This window comes from Fusarium mangiferae, assembly GCF_900044065.1.
Source record: "Fusarium mangiferae strain MRC7560 genome assembly, contig: FMAN_scaffold014, whole genome shotgun sequence".
Classification (NCBI taxonomy): Eukaryota; Fungi; Ascomycota; class Sordariomycetes; order Hypocreales; family Nectriaceae; genus Fusarium; species Fusarium mangiferae.
The window spans coordinates 722,347-736,697 of NW_024573934.1; the positions used below are offsets into that span (position 1 = coordinate 722,347).

General features: G+C 49.0%; 7 protein-coding genes and 1 non-coding gene across 8 annotated transcripts; 3 read left to right on the top strand and 5 right to left on the bottom strand.

Moving 5' to 3' along the window:
• Positions 1-174: 174 nt before the first annotated feature.
• On the top strand, positions 175-1,884 carry FMAN_14961 (related to amidases; the record flags this gene model as incomplete). Its single annotated transcript, XM_041822721.1, has 2 exons — positions 175-203; positions 264-1,884. 2 exons carry the CDS (start codon positions 175-177, stop codon positions 1,882-1,884), a joined length of 1,650 nt encoding a protein of 549 aa, XP_041688373.1.
• A 485-nt stretch (positions 1,885-2,369) lies between these two features.
• On the top strand, positions 2,370-4,981 carry FMAN_14960 (uncharacterized protein; the record flags this gene model as incomplete). The annotated part of the gene is made up of 5 exons (XM_041822722.1): positions 2,370-2,456; positions 2,591-2,873; positions 2,928-3,182; positions 3,231-4,673; positions 4,728-4,981. The coding sequence occupies 5 exons, from the start codon at positions 2,370-2,372 to the stop codon at positions 4,979-4,981; spliced, it is 2,322 nt and encodes a 773-aa protein (XP_041688374.1).
• Positions 4,982-5,045: 64 nt separating this feature from the next.
• Positions 5,046-6,184, bottom strand: FMAN_14959 (putative polysaccharide deacetylase family protein; the record flags this gene model as incomplete). Its single annotated transcript, XM_041822724.1, has 4 exons — positions 5,046-5,175; positions 5,224-5,424; positions 5,544-5,871; positions 5,926-6,184. 4 exons carry the CDS (start codon positions 6,182-6,184, stop codon positions 5,046-5,048), a joined length of 918 nt encoding a protein of 305 aa, XP_041688375.1.
• Positions 6,185-6,763: 579 nt separating this feature from the next.
• FMAN_14958 (uncharacterized protein) lies at positions 6,764-8,310 on the top strand (the record flags this gene model as incomplete). The annotated part of the gene is made up of 4 exons (XM_041822725.1): positions 6,764-6,941; positions 6,991-7,188; positions 7,243-7,474; positions 7,521-8,310. The coding sequence occupies 4 exons, from the start codon at positions 6,764-6,766 to the stop codon at positions 8,308-8,310; spliced, it is 1,398 nt and encodes a 465-aa protein (XP_041688376.1).
• A 526-nt stretch (positions 8,311-8,836) lies between these two features.
• FMAN_14957 (uncharacterized protein) lies at positions 8,837-10,144 on the bottom strand (the record flags this gene model as incomplete). Its single annotated transcript, XM_041822726.1, has 6 exons — positions 8,837-9,168; positions 9,221-9,385; positions 9,437-9,525; positions 9,580-9,782; positions 9,840-10,067; positions 10,124-10,144. 6 exons carry the CDS (start codon positions 10,142-10,144, stop codon positions 8,837-8,839), a joined length of 1,038 nt encoding a protein of 345 aa, XP_041688377.1.
• A 1,386-nt stretch (positions 10,145-11,530) lies between these two features.
• Positions 11,531-12,205, bottom strand: FMAN_14956 (uncharacterized protein; the record flags this gene model as incomplete). Its single annotated transcript, XM_041822727.1, has 1 exon — positions 11,531-12,205. The coding sequence occupies one exon, from the start codon at positions 12,203-12,205 to the stop codon at positions 11,531-11,533; it is 675 nt and encodes a 224-aa protein (XP_041688378.1).
• Positions 12,206-12,684: 479 nt separating this feature from the next.
• On the bottom strand, positions 12,685-12,774 carry tRNA. The gene is given in 2 exon segments: positions 12,685-12,720; positions 12,739-12,774. It is a non-coding gene; the product is annotated as a tRNA-Ala (tRNA).
• A 102-nt stretch (positions 12,775-12,876) lies between these two features.
• FMAN_14955 (uncharacterized protein) lies at positions 12,877-13,878 on the bottom strand (the record flags this gene model as incomplete). The annotated part of the gene is made up of 5 exons (XM_041822728.1): positions 12,877-13,104; positions 13,154-13,212; positions 13,272-13,490; positions 13,546-13,779; positions 13,833-13,878. 5 exons carry the CDS (start codon positions 13,876-13,878, stop codon positions 12,877-12,879), a joined length of 786 nt encoding a protein of 261 aa, XP_041688379.1.
• Between the last annotated feature and the right edge of the window lie 473 nt (positions 13,879-14,351).

Below are 14,351 nucleotides of genomic sequence, written 5' to 3' on the forward strand. Positions count from 1 at the left end.
TTCAGTGGACCACGAAGCGGGTTGAGATTAGCAATCATGTCTTTAGAAACAGAATGGTGGCATTGCTTTATCTCTATTGATAAACTGATAAGTTTACCTCTAGGTTGTGATTGTCTTGGCTAGTACGTTTTGACACCTCCCTCACGCTATCCCGCCTCGATCGTCGCCGCAATCATGTCTGTTTTCTTCAAAGAGATTCTACCGTAAGTCAACTCTTAGGCCGAAGTCACAGGTCAAGACAGGTTACTAACATCCTGTTCCAGTGGCAACCCTGTTCGAGCAGGAGACGTCGAAGCCCTGCTCGACCCTCTCAACCTCACCATCCGCCCCGAAGAGTCATCAGAATACCAACTCCTCCTCGCAGCAGTTCACGACTGCGCAGAACGTGTCTCCAATCTCCCAGACTATCAGCCCGTCCCGGATATCGAGAGATTTCCCCGTCAAAACATCCACCTTCCCGAAGAACACGAGCAAAGCTACGGTCATGCCTGGGCGCACCGTTTCATCATCGAAGGCGACAAGTCTTCACGCTCAGCATTGGCGGGGAAAGATGTTTGCCTGAAAGACTGTATCGCTGTTGCTGGCGTTCCGCAGTTCTTTGGAAGCAATGCATTCCCCGCTTGGACGCCATCGACTGATGCGACTGTTGTCACGAGAGCCCTTGAGGCTGGAGCTGTGATTACAGGAACAGCGACGTGTGAAAACTTCTGTAACTCAACGTCCTCCTTCACAAGTGCGCAGGGCACGATCGACAACCCGCGCAAAGCAGGGTATTCGGCCGGCGGCAGTACCTCTGGTGGTGCGGCTCTTGTCACGGGCGGTCTGGCCGATATTGCTATCGGTACAGATCAAGGCGGCAGCATCCGCGTACCAGCCTCACTTTGCGGCTGTGTCGGGTTCAAGGCAACGCATGGACTTGTCCCATATACAGGTATCACGAGTGGTGATCAGATTGATGACCATGCGGGACCACTAGCCAGGACAGTTGACGAAGTTGCTGCTTGCTTGGATGTCATTGCAGGATACGACGGCATCGACGACCGATCACTCGGTGCACCATCACCCGGATCATTCAACTACTTGGACTCATTGGCCAGTGCATCAGTAAAAGGTCTTCGGATTGGCGTTCTGAAGGAAGGCTACGATAACGATCTGGTGCAGTCAGGCGTGAAGCAGACTTTCTTCAACACCATCAATAGGCTGAAGTCTCTTGGTGCCAATGTGAGCGAAGTATCGATTCCTCTTCACAAGGAAGGTCCTTCAATATGGACAATCCAACAACGCATATCCGGCTCGGCAGGCATCCTAGGCCAAGCCAACGGTCGTCGAGGTCTTTACCTGACTGAGTTCGAGCACGCCCGTCTTCCTTGGACATCCTCTGAATTCGAGAAACTCTTTCCATCCACCAAGAACACTGTGATCAACGGCATCTATCTTTCACGCAACTTCCCCGGTCTCTACGCAAAGACGGTCAACATCGGCCGCCAAATACGCGATGCATACGAAGCAAAGTTTAAAGAATACGACGTCATCATTATGCCAACAACTCCCTTCGTCGCACCGCGACACGGCTCACGAGAGTCTGTGCTCAAGTCATTCGAGCCGAGCATTGGGATGACGAACAACACTGCCATCTTCAACGTCACGGGTAATCCTGCTCTGTCGCTTCCTGTCGGTTGGTCAAAGGCTGTTGATGATGAGAGTGTTATGTTGCCGGTTGGATTGCAGATCGTCGGTGGTCTTTGGCAAGAGAAAAAGGTTCTGAATGTTGCGAAAGCGCTGGAGAGTAGTTTTGACTGGGAGCAGGAGGGGAAGTCTACAGTTGAAGAGACGGAGGATGTTCTGAATGAGGTCCGACGCGTTAGAGAATCTTCACATCTGTAGAGCCGGACTTTGGCGCCTGTAGAAGGAACATTACTTTATTTCTTTGATCATTTGCGATGCGTGCCTGTTGAGCGTTCCATGGCTACAAGTTACGTGCTTCGCCTTGACCTCCAGAATCTCATTCCCCCTTAGTCTACTCCGTAAAGCTGCTAGTATCTCTTTAGTAACTTCTTTAACTTGAGCAATCTACTCTAAAACACCTCCACAAACTGCCCGTCATGCTGAGCAATAGGTGACTAACGTGGTACCGTGTTTTGCTCACCCAATTCCGTTAGTCGATTATCTCCCCGCGATGACACGCCAAAGATAACGCTATCAGACGCTACTCCAAGCCTGCCCCACCTGCGACTCCATGATAAACGATGCACTACCCCATTCGCCTCCTCCATCGCAATTCCTCTCCAACTCTTGGAGTCATTGCTGCAGAATGGGTGACAACATCGGCACATACGAGACTCCAAACAAGCGACAAAGAGTGGGTTACAATGGAGCTGGAGTCAATCTACGCATGTGTCCACATTGCGGGCGCACCTTCAAGAGAACCGAGCATCTCGAGAGGCACGTCAGAACACGTGAGTCTCGCTATCTGATCGAAGATAGGGTAGCTGGCTAATGCGACGGCGGATGAGTAGATACCAAAGAGAAGCCGTTTCTGTGCCATTGCGGGGCATCCTTTGCGAGACGTGACTTGCTCACGCGTCATCAGAGGCTAGCCGAGCATGAGGGCGACGTACCATCACCTGAACCTGCGCAAGGGAATGTGACTGTAGTACAACAAAGGAATGACAGCATCGCCGACCCAGACTTGGCTGCAGCTGTGTCGCTCTCTGGCCTGAGTGTTGACCCATGGTTTTGTGCGAGAACACAGCAGCCGATGCAGCTCCCCGTTGCTGTTCCTCAGACAGTAGACGAACAAGTGCAACACCAAACAAGTGCAGACGACGGCCAATTCGTTCCCAACTTTCTGTCACCGCAGATGCTCGACAGCGGTCAGTACTCTTAGTCCCATTTGTTTGTCAACAAACACAGCTAACTCAGAAAAGGCGTTGACTTTGACACCCACTTTCGCGAGTTCACCAGTTTCCTCGACGGTGTCGGTCTCTCTGCAGAGTGGAGCCCCTTCTTCGGCGACCCTGACAGGCATGAGGAACCCATCGACCCCAGGCTTACGCAAGAAAACAATGAAGAGACCTCGCCTCGGCAAGGAGCTCCAACCCGAGCTGGAACACCGTTCAGCTCGTGGCTTCCTTCTGCACCCACGGGTAATCGGATATCCAATTATGTCTCTGACACAGATAGTAAGTCTCGCTTCAGACCTTAGCCAACTTGATCACTCACACGGACAGATCCAAGGGCCATTGACCCCGAAACACGGCCTTTCAAAGTCACCGAAGAGCAGAGATCGAAGCTCAAAGCATCCATCCTTGATCACTCGCATCTCCTGGACCCCTCTTTCTGTGTCCCATCGAGACACGCTCTCACGCGTTACGTGACCTCTTTCTTCGGCGGCTTTCACACACATATGCCATTCATCCACATCCCGACATGGCAGATCAACGATCATTCACCTGAGCTAATCTTTGGTATCGCGGCCATCGGAGCGCAATACTGCTTCGAGTCGAGGGCGTCAGAAAGGCTTTTCTTTGCTGGAAAAGCGCTGTTGATGGAAAGGCTGAGAAATGGTTCGGACTCATTTGGTCTCTCAACGCTTCCCATACCACATGTTACTTCTCAGAGTGGTCGGCGTGGCGATACGGAGGCTGATTCGGCAGTCGAGACCATCAGGGCCTTGATTACGCTCATGGGCTTTGCGACTTGGGAGCCCAAGGCACCAATGGTCCAGGAGTCCTTTGTGTTGCAAGGTATTCTTACTCAAGTCTTGCGAAACTCTGGTCTTGAAGACGTCGATGAGCCCGCATCGCCAACACCATCAGATCAGCCAAGTGATGGTAACTCATTGTGGCATGAATGGAAGACGTGGATCAAGCAAGAGTCAAACAGACGCTCCAAGCTCATCGGCTTCTCTTTCCTTCATACGCACAGCATCGCATACAATGTCTACCCAACACTCCGTAGTAACGAGATTGGTCTCCGACTACCATGCTCTACAAAGGAATGGAAAGCCCCGACACCAGCGTTATGGCGCGCTGCAACAAAAGAGATTCAGGAGCCACAGCTGTTCTTCCGAGAAGCGTTATCATTACTGCTTAAGAACAAGAATGACACAGCGCCACTACTGCCGATTCCTACGCCATTGGGTAACTATGTCCTGCTCCATGGACTACTCCAGAGAATACACATCGTGCGAGATCTGAGCCTTCCGATCGCCAGCAGCTCAGCTGTCCTTCCGAGTGAAGAGGTTGAGAAACTCGAACGAGGCTTGCGCTCGTGGACTTCTTGCTGGCAACAAGCACCAGAGTCAACCCTCGACCCAAACAACGAGAACGGACCGATCCCCTTCACTTCCAGTTCTCTTCTGTCACTAGCGTATGTGCGCATATATCTGCACTTGGGCCCCTACAGACAACTCGAGACACGTGATCCGCAACGCATCGCAAATGCCATCGCAAGTAGTCCCGATATCGAGAGGAGTGACGGTGTGATTGCCGCACTCCTCTACTCAGCGCACATGATCGGTATCCCAGTCAGACTCGGGGTTGATCGAGTCGCCCGAAGCCAGGCTTTCTTCTGGAGCGTAAGACATTCACTGTCTGGCCTCGACTGCGCAGTATTGTTGAGCAAGTGGTTATCGAAGCTTGGAGAAACGATTGCTGAGCATCCGCTGAGTGGTAAGTTTATTTTTGAAGAGATGTTCCGTCTTTCGAAGCTAACAAATACTCCAGACAGCGAAGACAGGATCTTACACTGGGTGAGATGCATCGTGGAGGAGGCATACACGGTCGTCGATTTTGATCAAGGCGTTGACACGGATAACCCAAGTCTTCTTGACTTCCGAGATCCAAGCAACTTATCCCTGGCAGTTTTGAAGATATGGGCACACTTCTTCAAAAGTAACACACAATGGCCATTCATCAACATAATTGGTGTTGGACTGGAAAAGTACAGGGAAATACTTATTCACAAGAACTTTGGCTGATCTTTCGCTCCGGGTTTGATCACAGGTTCTAGAAACGTTTTTATATGTTACTACCAATGATACCTTATTTTTGCTCCTGAGCCTTGGGCATGACAGCTCCTTTGGGTGGCTTGTTCTTCTTCTTGAACTCGTCACACATCTGCTCCATCGTCACCCATTCAACGCCTTCATGCTTGTTGATATACTCAATCAATCTGTCCGACGTTAGCCGGAGCTCGGCTCACAATTACTCCCGCTCTTACCTCTCGTGCATTAGCAGTGCATGCGGCCGACCGGAAACATCCGGATGAACTGTGAGAGGGAACACGCAGATCTGATCGGGATCATCAGCGTATTCGCGGTAGAAGTAGTCAAAGTGGTCTCGCCACAGGTCTTCAACATCGCGAGAGTTGACCCAGCCGTGGCTGTTGGGGGCATCTTTGATGAACATCATGGGAGGAAGGCTGTCAAAATGTCAGGATCATCCTCAGCAGCATTTTCGAAGCGGGTTTGACATACTGTGATGAATGTTAGCGCTTAGGTCTTGTATCAATGACTGCCAAAACTTACCTCATCTAAATACCAGTTTGCTGGAATCTCAACAAGTCCTGTATCCTGCCCCTTTACCAACGGCTTCATCCAAGTTTCGGCCTTTTGCTTATAGTCGATCTTGGTCCAGCTATCATTAGTTCGTAGCCAGTACATATGGCAATCATCATGAGACATCGAGTGGTCATACTCAATCCCATAGCTAAGCATCAGATCAACCCCCTCCTTACTAGTCTCCCACCAAGGGGCGACACTCCCGCGAGGGGGTTTGCCGCAGAACTCTGTGAGCATCTTGTGAGTCTTTTCCAAGACATCACGTTGTTGCTCTAGTGTCATATCGGAAGGATTCTCATGGGAGTAGCCTATTGGACTGTCGTTAGGTCAAGGGGCCAACTTGATACAGTAATATCACGAACCGTGGAGCCCTATTTCATGCCCGGCATCTCTGACCATTGCGCATTCTTCAGGGAAAGTCTCAAGACTGTGTCCGGGAATAAACCATGTCGCCTTGATGTTGTACTTGTCGAACAGCTTCAACATTCGACGAGTTCCATGTGTTCCAGCGAATAGGCCACGAGAGATATCACTGGGTGAATCTTCACCTCCATAGGAGCCAAGCCAACCAGCGACAGCATCAACATCGACTCCATACGAGCACAGAATACGCTTAGGCATGGCGGCGTCTGTTTGGTGACAATGTGAAGAAGTGGAGATCAATTGAGGACTTGAACACGATATGCAATGCAATAATGATGTGAATAATCTCCAGGAAGTTAAGCGGTTCAGATAGCTCTGGCTAGAAATACGTCAAGATTCTAGAATCCAGACCCTCAAGAATTACGCATGCGGCAGTCTCCCCGCGTCTCCAACCCGAAGATTACACCAATACCGATAACTAAGAGGGGTAATGACGCTTATCAGCCCACTACCCTATCATGGGGTATCATCCAACCCAGAACTAATCCCACGCTAGTCTCCAACTCCAACGCTATGCTCCAACTCTCTTATCACTCTACGAGTCAGGATCTTCCCCAGAGTTTTACAGGGGCTGTTTCTTTACCCCAGACCTTATCATTGGACTTTGATGAAGCATCCACAAAGAGATATTGCTGGGTTCTTGATAAAGTTGAGCTTGGCGAAGACTGCCGGTGTTGATCGACAAGTGATAATAGACAGGTCGATCCCACCGTTTTGAGTCCTGCATCATCCATCTTGTTTCTTCATCATCTGTCTATGAACATTACTTCGACCAATATGAGTTCTTCTGAAGGAGAGAAAGGCGAGAAGCAGTCTGGTGGAATGCTTAGCAATGGAAGCATTGAGCTTGGAAGACAGGAGGGTGTTGATGATGGAGAGGTCTTTCAGAAAATTCCAGGCAAGGTTGACTTCCGCACTGTTGGGTGGATTCAGGCGTCCGTCATCTTTCTGAAGGGTAAGTCTTTGTAATATGTTTTTGAAGGTCAAGCTAACCCTCTATCAAGTCATTTTCGCAACTGGTGTCCTCACAATCCCGAGTGCCATGTTCGTCCTTGGTGCTCTCCCTGGTGCGATCAATGTCCTAGGATGGCAAGGCCTGAATACCTACTGCGCCATTGTCCAAGGAAACTTCCGAAACAGACATGCTGGCTGCCACAGCATCGCGGATATGGCGAATGTAGTTGGTGGTACTTGGCTGAAGGGTAAGAAAGCCTGACTCTATTTGTATGCACAAAGACTAATAGCCATCGTGTCAGAGGTCGTTGGAGTTTTGTTCCTCGTCACATACGCCATCGTCGGTGCTTCAGGTATCTTCGGTACATCTGTTGCGCTCAATGTTCTTAGCAACCATGCTATCTGCACCAATTGGTTCATGTTAGTGGCGACAATCGCAGTTCTGATCCTCGCAAGTGTACGCAAGTTTGAGAATATTGCGTGGCTCACTTGGGCTGGCTTCTTGACCGTCTATGTTGCTGTTTTCATCGTCGTGTAAGTCTCTTGAATCCAGTAACCCTTCTTCGCTTACACGACTTAGTGTCGGTGTTACAACCCTCGATCGACCTGCTGCCGCTCCCCAGACTGGAGACTATGAGTTTGGCTACCATGTCATCGGCAATCCCACTTTTGTTGCCGCTATCACATCAGTCTCGACAATCTTCTGCAGTGGTGCTGGAACTTCCGCTTTCCTACCAGTTATCTCTGAGATGCGTCGACCTCGAGACTACAACAAGGCTGTCTACCTCTGCATGGGTATCGTCACTGCTTCATACCTCACCTTCTCGCTTGTAGTCTACAAGTATTGCGGTCAATGGGTTGCTTCGCCATCTCTGGGAAGTGCAGGTCCTACCATCAAGAAGGTCGCTTATGGTATTGGTCTCACTGGTCTCCTCGTCAGTGCCTGTTTGTATGTCCACGTCGCAGCCAAGTACCTCTTCGTCCGACTCCTTCGACACTCAGAGCACTTCCAGAAGAACACTGTGGTTCATTGGGCTGTTTGGCTGGGATGCACGACTGCCATGTCGGCTGTTTCGTTCCTTCTCGCTTCTGGAATCCCCATCTTCAACTACCTCCTGGCTCTCGCTGGAAGTCTCACCTTTTCGCCTCTCGCACTGGGTTTGCCTGGGTATCTTTGGGTCTATGACCACCAGCACTACCGAAAGGGAAAGATGTGGCAGGTTGTTGTTTACTATCTTAACTGGTTGATGATTGCGTTGTCTGTATTCTTGACTATTGGTGGAACCTATGGTGTTATTCAAAACATCATCGATGCTTATTCACAGGGACTTATCGGAGGAGCCTTCAGTTGCGAGAACAATGACAGGTAGATTCTTATGACTCAAGCCTAGTATAGAGTTTAACTTCAAGCTTATTTATTCTATTGCCTCCTTTTTATAACGCAGTATGTCAATATTATTGGGATAGAGAAACGGTGATCACAGGTGCCTTTGGGCAATCCACCTGTTGAGCCAGATGTGACAATACACAGGATGACTAGAGATGAGGAGGCAACCCGCTGGGGGCGGTCTGATCTATTATTTGTTAAGCCCCAGATACCCTCGGTAGTCTTTGGTGTCAAGGCGGCAGGTCACTTATGTTAGTCGGTAAGTAGTACTCTCAGTAGGGGGCTGATTGCTGAGGTAACAATTGAAGCCTAATGGAACTTCTAGGCTTCGCAATCACTTAGAGATGCCAAATTATATCATACTCTGTTCGTCTATCCAAAATGCAATTGCCATCTTTTGTAAAGCCTCCGGTGTAATAACACGTCCATTTATGCCGTCGAATCCCAGTATCTCGTGTTTCGTAAATCATGTAATCTATTTCCTCCAACGCCAAACTCTATTGTGAAGATTATAACCCTAAATTTCGACTCGTCGCACTTTGTTCGCTCGCGCTGCAGGCGTCGGGATTCGCCAGTTCGTGAGAAACGCGTATGTGAGTTACCAACTCGATTTCATCATCTCTCACGCCCCATTTTGCATAGGATGATGGCGGCCCTTGTCCTTTATGTGCGCCGGTCTTGGATGTTTGTCCTACCCCGATCCTTGTGTGGTTGCCATAGCCGCTGAGCTGGTGTGAGGACGAGCGATTGGTTGACTTTTTCGATCGTACGAGGAATGTTCGGAGACCCGGGAGACAAACAACGATGACGGCGGTACTCATTTCAGCGAGAGTTAATGTGTCTATAATGGGTCAGTTTATGCATTTGAAAAAGGCTTTGGTGATGGAACGTACTGCCGGATTCGTCCTCAAGCTCAAAGTCGGTAACATTGTATGCGATGAATCGTGAAAGGCTGACCATCAATGTGATTGTTCCCAAGGAAAAGACGCCAATGAGGCCAATCTTTTGTTCCTTGCGCAATCTCAAGTGTTTGAGTAGGAAGAATGGATACACAAATACTAAGATAATGTTAGACAAGTAAAAAGAGCAGCGAGATCTTCGGGACCTACTCAGCAAGTCTGTGGAAAAGTTGAGAGCCCACTGAATACAGAAGGAAGGGTATGAATTCCAAGCTGACTTGAGTTGATTTTCGATGGACCTGTTTGATGTCTGTCAATTCAAAGGATTCGGCAAATCATGTCGTCAAGCGTACCAGTTATCGGAGAAAGGTAGGCATATGAGAGTATTTGTGAGCACCGACGCGAGCAGAGCACAACCGAGATAAATCGAGATACCAAGTAACACTCTTCTCAAGGTTTCCAGAACCCGAGGGATTAACGTCCAGTAGAAGAGAACAATGGATATCTTGGGAAAGTAGATACCCGTGTCAAAGAAGTACTCGGCCACTAGCACGGTCTACATATAGTTGGTCAGCATTGTAGTTCCCCTTTCGCAGCCGCTGTGTCGCCATACTTTCAAGTACTCAACGTTATTGACCACGAGCTCGGATCCGATCGCAGGGTTGTCGATAAGGATTTGAAGCGCGAGGGTCGAGCAGATAAACCATCCCAAGCTGAAGACCCATCCTAGCCATGCAAAAATATCAGACAGGTTGAGGAGGTTCTGCTTTAAGAGGTAATGCGCCCAGGTTCGTAGAATAAGAACAACTAATGCCAAAACAAGCAGTACTGCTTGTATAGCCTTGCGCAAGTTCAGTTAGTACCAAAGAGTGAGTAGTATATATTCGACAAACATACAATAGAAGTGTTGATATTCATTGATGCTTGGCTGGCGGCCACAGCCTTGGTTCTACCGCCGAGGGGAGATGCGACAGCAAGGGGACATGGGTAACTGAAGAAGGAAAATTCCGCTGGCGGACGGCAGCGCATTTAGCTTTTAACGCTTCTTCGCTGAAACCAACCACTAGACATTAGAGTTCAAAGCTTGGCTCAGCTAGACCATTGCACTATTCTCAATGGGGTTGTACATGTCTGAGCGCTGCTTTGGCGTCTTTGGCACATGCTCGGAGTGATCCGATAACAGCATTCGACAACAAAGTTCCTCCTCCGAAATAGACCTCGGCTGCATACCTGTCAAAGCAGCGTCCATCTAATGCTAACTCTGGTAATTGGTGCCTGTGACCTTGACAAGAGGCTCCAATTAGTCTGTCTGTAAGACGTACAACACTTCAATAACCATTGCGCACCAAAAAATTAAGTCCGAGTGGGACCGTAGATGTCGGCCCGCTTGCTGATCCTGACGGATCGACCTGGCGCCATAGCCAGGGCATTAAGCATGGATTCTTGAAACAGCATGTGCAATTTGTGGTGAGAAGGACTGCAACTGTCGCGCGCTTGGCAGGACTGCTGTGCATAACTGGCTGGAACAGCAGTACGAGATGGCATTGATCAGCACATACTCCTTACTTGCCTGCTGTACTTGCTGTACCTCTTCTGCAAATCCGGACGTGGCTTGCATTGTACATCTAGGTACGGGTGAAGGAGGCAATTCAATTCAAGGACGCCGTAAGCTCAATGTGGTTAGGATCTGTTTGATAAGCCTCCATGCCCCCTATCCCACAAGCCATCATCTCTTTTCAGCTAGAGACACCAACCAACCACCTTCTGAGATAGGCAACATGTTCCAGTGGCTGACGGACACGCATGCAACCATAAACTTGCGCTACCGAAAATTTTGGCGCGCCAGGGGCAAAAGCTCCAGGGAAATGACTCGAGGCAATAAATGGCTTAGACCAACATCAGAAGGTCAATTCTCCGGCTTTGCCAATGGAAGTGCCTATCAGAAGGGCAATTTGCGGCTGAGACATGTGGCTGAATGTTTCCATGCTCATGGCAATTTGGAGGACGGTGATGGTGAATCCATCACGCGGGTGTCGCGAGACAAAAAGTGCTACCCTTTCTAAATTTGTATAATCCAAACTCTCTCCTTCTAACCCTTTTACCTGCGGGTGCTCTCGATTTTCATGTCCAGTACTCCGTATCATGAAGGAATTTGCAGCATATGCGCTATGCACCACGACTTCATCATCGACGTCATCACGGTCAACAATCCGTGATAGAGGTTTTCCGAGAGGTAACAAAGAAGGAGTTTTTATTTCAAAGATTCTTAATACATTGACATCGCTTTACACCTCTTTGTAGGGTTTAGACCTCCTCCCCAGCCTTAATCTTCTCATACGCTTGCTTCACCTCAGGCAACGCCTGAACACGGTCCAACCAAGCCTTGACCTTGGGATAATCATTCAGACTCAAACCAGCATACTCATACTGTCTCATCCAAGGTTCAAAATGAAAGTCGACGACATTAGGTTTACCACCGGCCAAGATCCATTCTCCATCATGCTTCTTCAGCTGCTCCTCCAAGACTCCGAAGCACCGATAGACCTGGGCTTGATATCTCTCATACGCATTCTCATTTTTGACGTTATTGTAATGGCGGAACCAGTTACACTGACCAAGGAATGGACCAAGAGTGCTAACAAGGAAGCTGGTCCATGCGTCGACATCAGCTCGTCCTTGCTCGCCTGCTTCCTGTCTTGCACCGAACTTGTTCTCGGAATCGTAGACGCGGAGGATGTAATTCATGCATGCAAGAGATTCCCAGCTGGTGACGTTGGTGTTAGGGTCTTCCAAAGCCGGAACGCGGCCATTGGGGTTGATCTTGAGGAAGCTCTCGCCCTTAACACCATTGGGTGCATCTCCAAACTGCCAGAGCTTGACGGTGTATGGGATGTTGAGAGCCTCAAGGAGAATGGCCACCTTGAAGGGGTTGGGGCCTGTGGTATGAGCGTGTAGGATGAGGGGCTTGATAGAAGACATGTTGAATATTGCGTGTTTTGAGATTTAAGACCCGGTTACTCTCTTAGATAGAGCCTTTGTTGATATGTGTGATTGGCAGGGTACTGGGTACAAACTTATATACTTGTTGAAGGGAACACGAAGTCTAGAAGCTACTGCTGGTGGAGATGCTTTGAAATCACGTCCCAAACTACGTTATGAGGTTTCACTGGTGCTATCCCGACCCATCTCGTCAATGCCGACGAAGAATTGGTAACGATGATTGGTGGACTGCAACATCATGACATAGGCAGTGGAGATGAATGGGGTCGCTACGACCAAAATGGAGTTGGAGGCCAATACATAAGGTATCTACTTTCAGTTCCAAAGCCATTAGTTCATGGAACATCCAGTAGCTCACAGGCATTGCCAAGCCCAACATGAATTGCTCAAAAAGACTGGTCGGGTTCAGGGTGACAGAGGGCAAAAAGAAGGTACAGGTGGACTCAAACCACCGAAGTTGGACGAACAGGGAATCGAACCCTGGACCACTCCCAGATTATTCTGATGAATCATGCTAAGGGAGTATTATACCACTAAACCATTCGCCCGAACGATTTCTGATTGGTTGAGATGCTGTCTCGTTTTTCATGAATATCAAGGAATTCTGCACAGCTCATTGAGAGAGAATTATATTACAACAACGGCTACAACTAATTAATGACGTATCCGCCATCAACCATCATGGCAGCTCCTTGAACAAAGCTTGCTTTACTGCTTGCAAGAAACAATATGCAATCAGCGACCTCCTGCGGGCTGCCCATGCGACCCATCGGAGCAATGTTGATGGCAGGACTCAAGACGTCAGCTTGAGGCCTTGTCATCGCTGTATCGATAAGACCCGGACAAACTGCGTTGACACGGATGAGATCCTTGGAGTACTATGCAAGTCAGTCATGCTAGTAAGTCAGGTGCTGGCGAGATACATACGTCGATAGCATCGCATCTTGTCATGCTAATCACGGCTGCCTTGCTCCCACAATAGGCCGCTGTAGTTGACGACGGTCAGTGTTTGCCTCAGATTTGAAGTTTGTATGTCGCAACTTACGTGCTGCTGGGCGACCAACAACTCCCAGTTGCGAGGCGATGTTGACGATGCTCCCTCGAACTCCAGGTCTCCCGTCATGAGTAGGGAGAGGGTCTTGCTTGAGCATACGTGAGATAGCAGCACGAGATGACAGCCAACATCCCCTATAGTTGATATTGTTGATCATATCGAATTCCTCAACGGAAGACTCATGAGACCTCTTGTTGTTACTCAACACGCCTATGATACGATCAGTCATCGACGAGCCACTTTTCAGTATCAAAACAGCTCTTACCAGCACCGTTGACAACATAATCAACTCTGCCAAATGCGTTGGTCGTTTGGCTATAGAGGTTCTCGATGTCCTCCACTTTGGAGATGTCTGTTGGTACAGCGAGGACCTGAACATCCTGGAAGGATTCTTTAATGGCAAGTTCCGTGTCGCCGAGCTTTTTCGCATCACGATCGACTATAACGATCCTCTTACATCCTTCCCGTGCAAAGGATAGAGCTGTCTCACGGCCGATACCTTGCAGACTATTAGCGGAATAGCGGAAGCAAGGGAGGTGACAGGGTTCTCACCTGAGGCAGCCCCAGTCACCAGCGCAACGCCATTGAAGATGGACATGGTTTCCAGTTGATTGTGATAATTTGTTAACGGCAACTTGCACACCCAGCGGATTGGATTGAGGGGGTTCTCTACGTGGCGATACCGGCGTAGTCTTATCTCAGAGTATAGAGTCACAGTAGCATACGTGCCAACCAAGATGGATACCAGACATGGACTGTGAAGCCTATGGCGCTAAGCTCCAACGTTATCGTTATCGTTATCGTTATCGGAATTATCTTATCTCAGAAATGGAGTTACTCCAACCGCTGGGGTAAGTTGGGGTCACCCTCCAGGACCCTCCATCAATCGTCCCAGTGCAGGGTAGGGGCATTGCATGAGCATGTTCGGATTTCACATAATGCATCAATCACCAAGTGATAAAGCGTCTCTATCAACTCACTGAGATCCTCACGTACTATTTTCTAGAATCTCGCTCTACATAGTCGTATTAACTAGAAGGACTGGCTGTTGGCTGGAAAAAAGAGTGACTG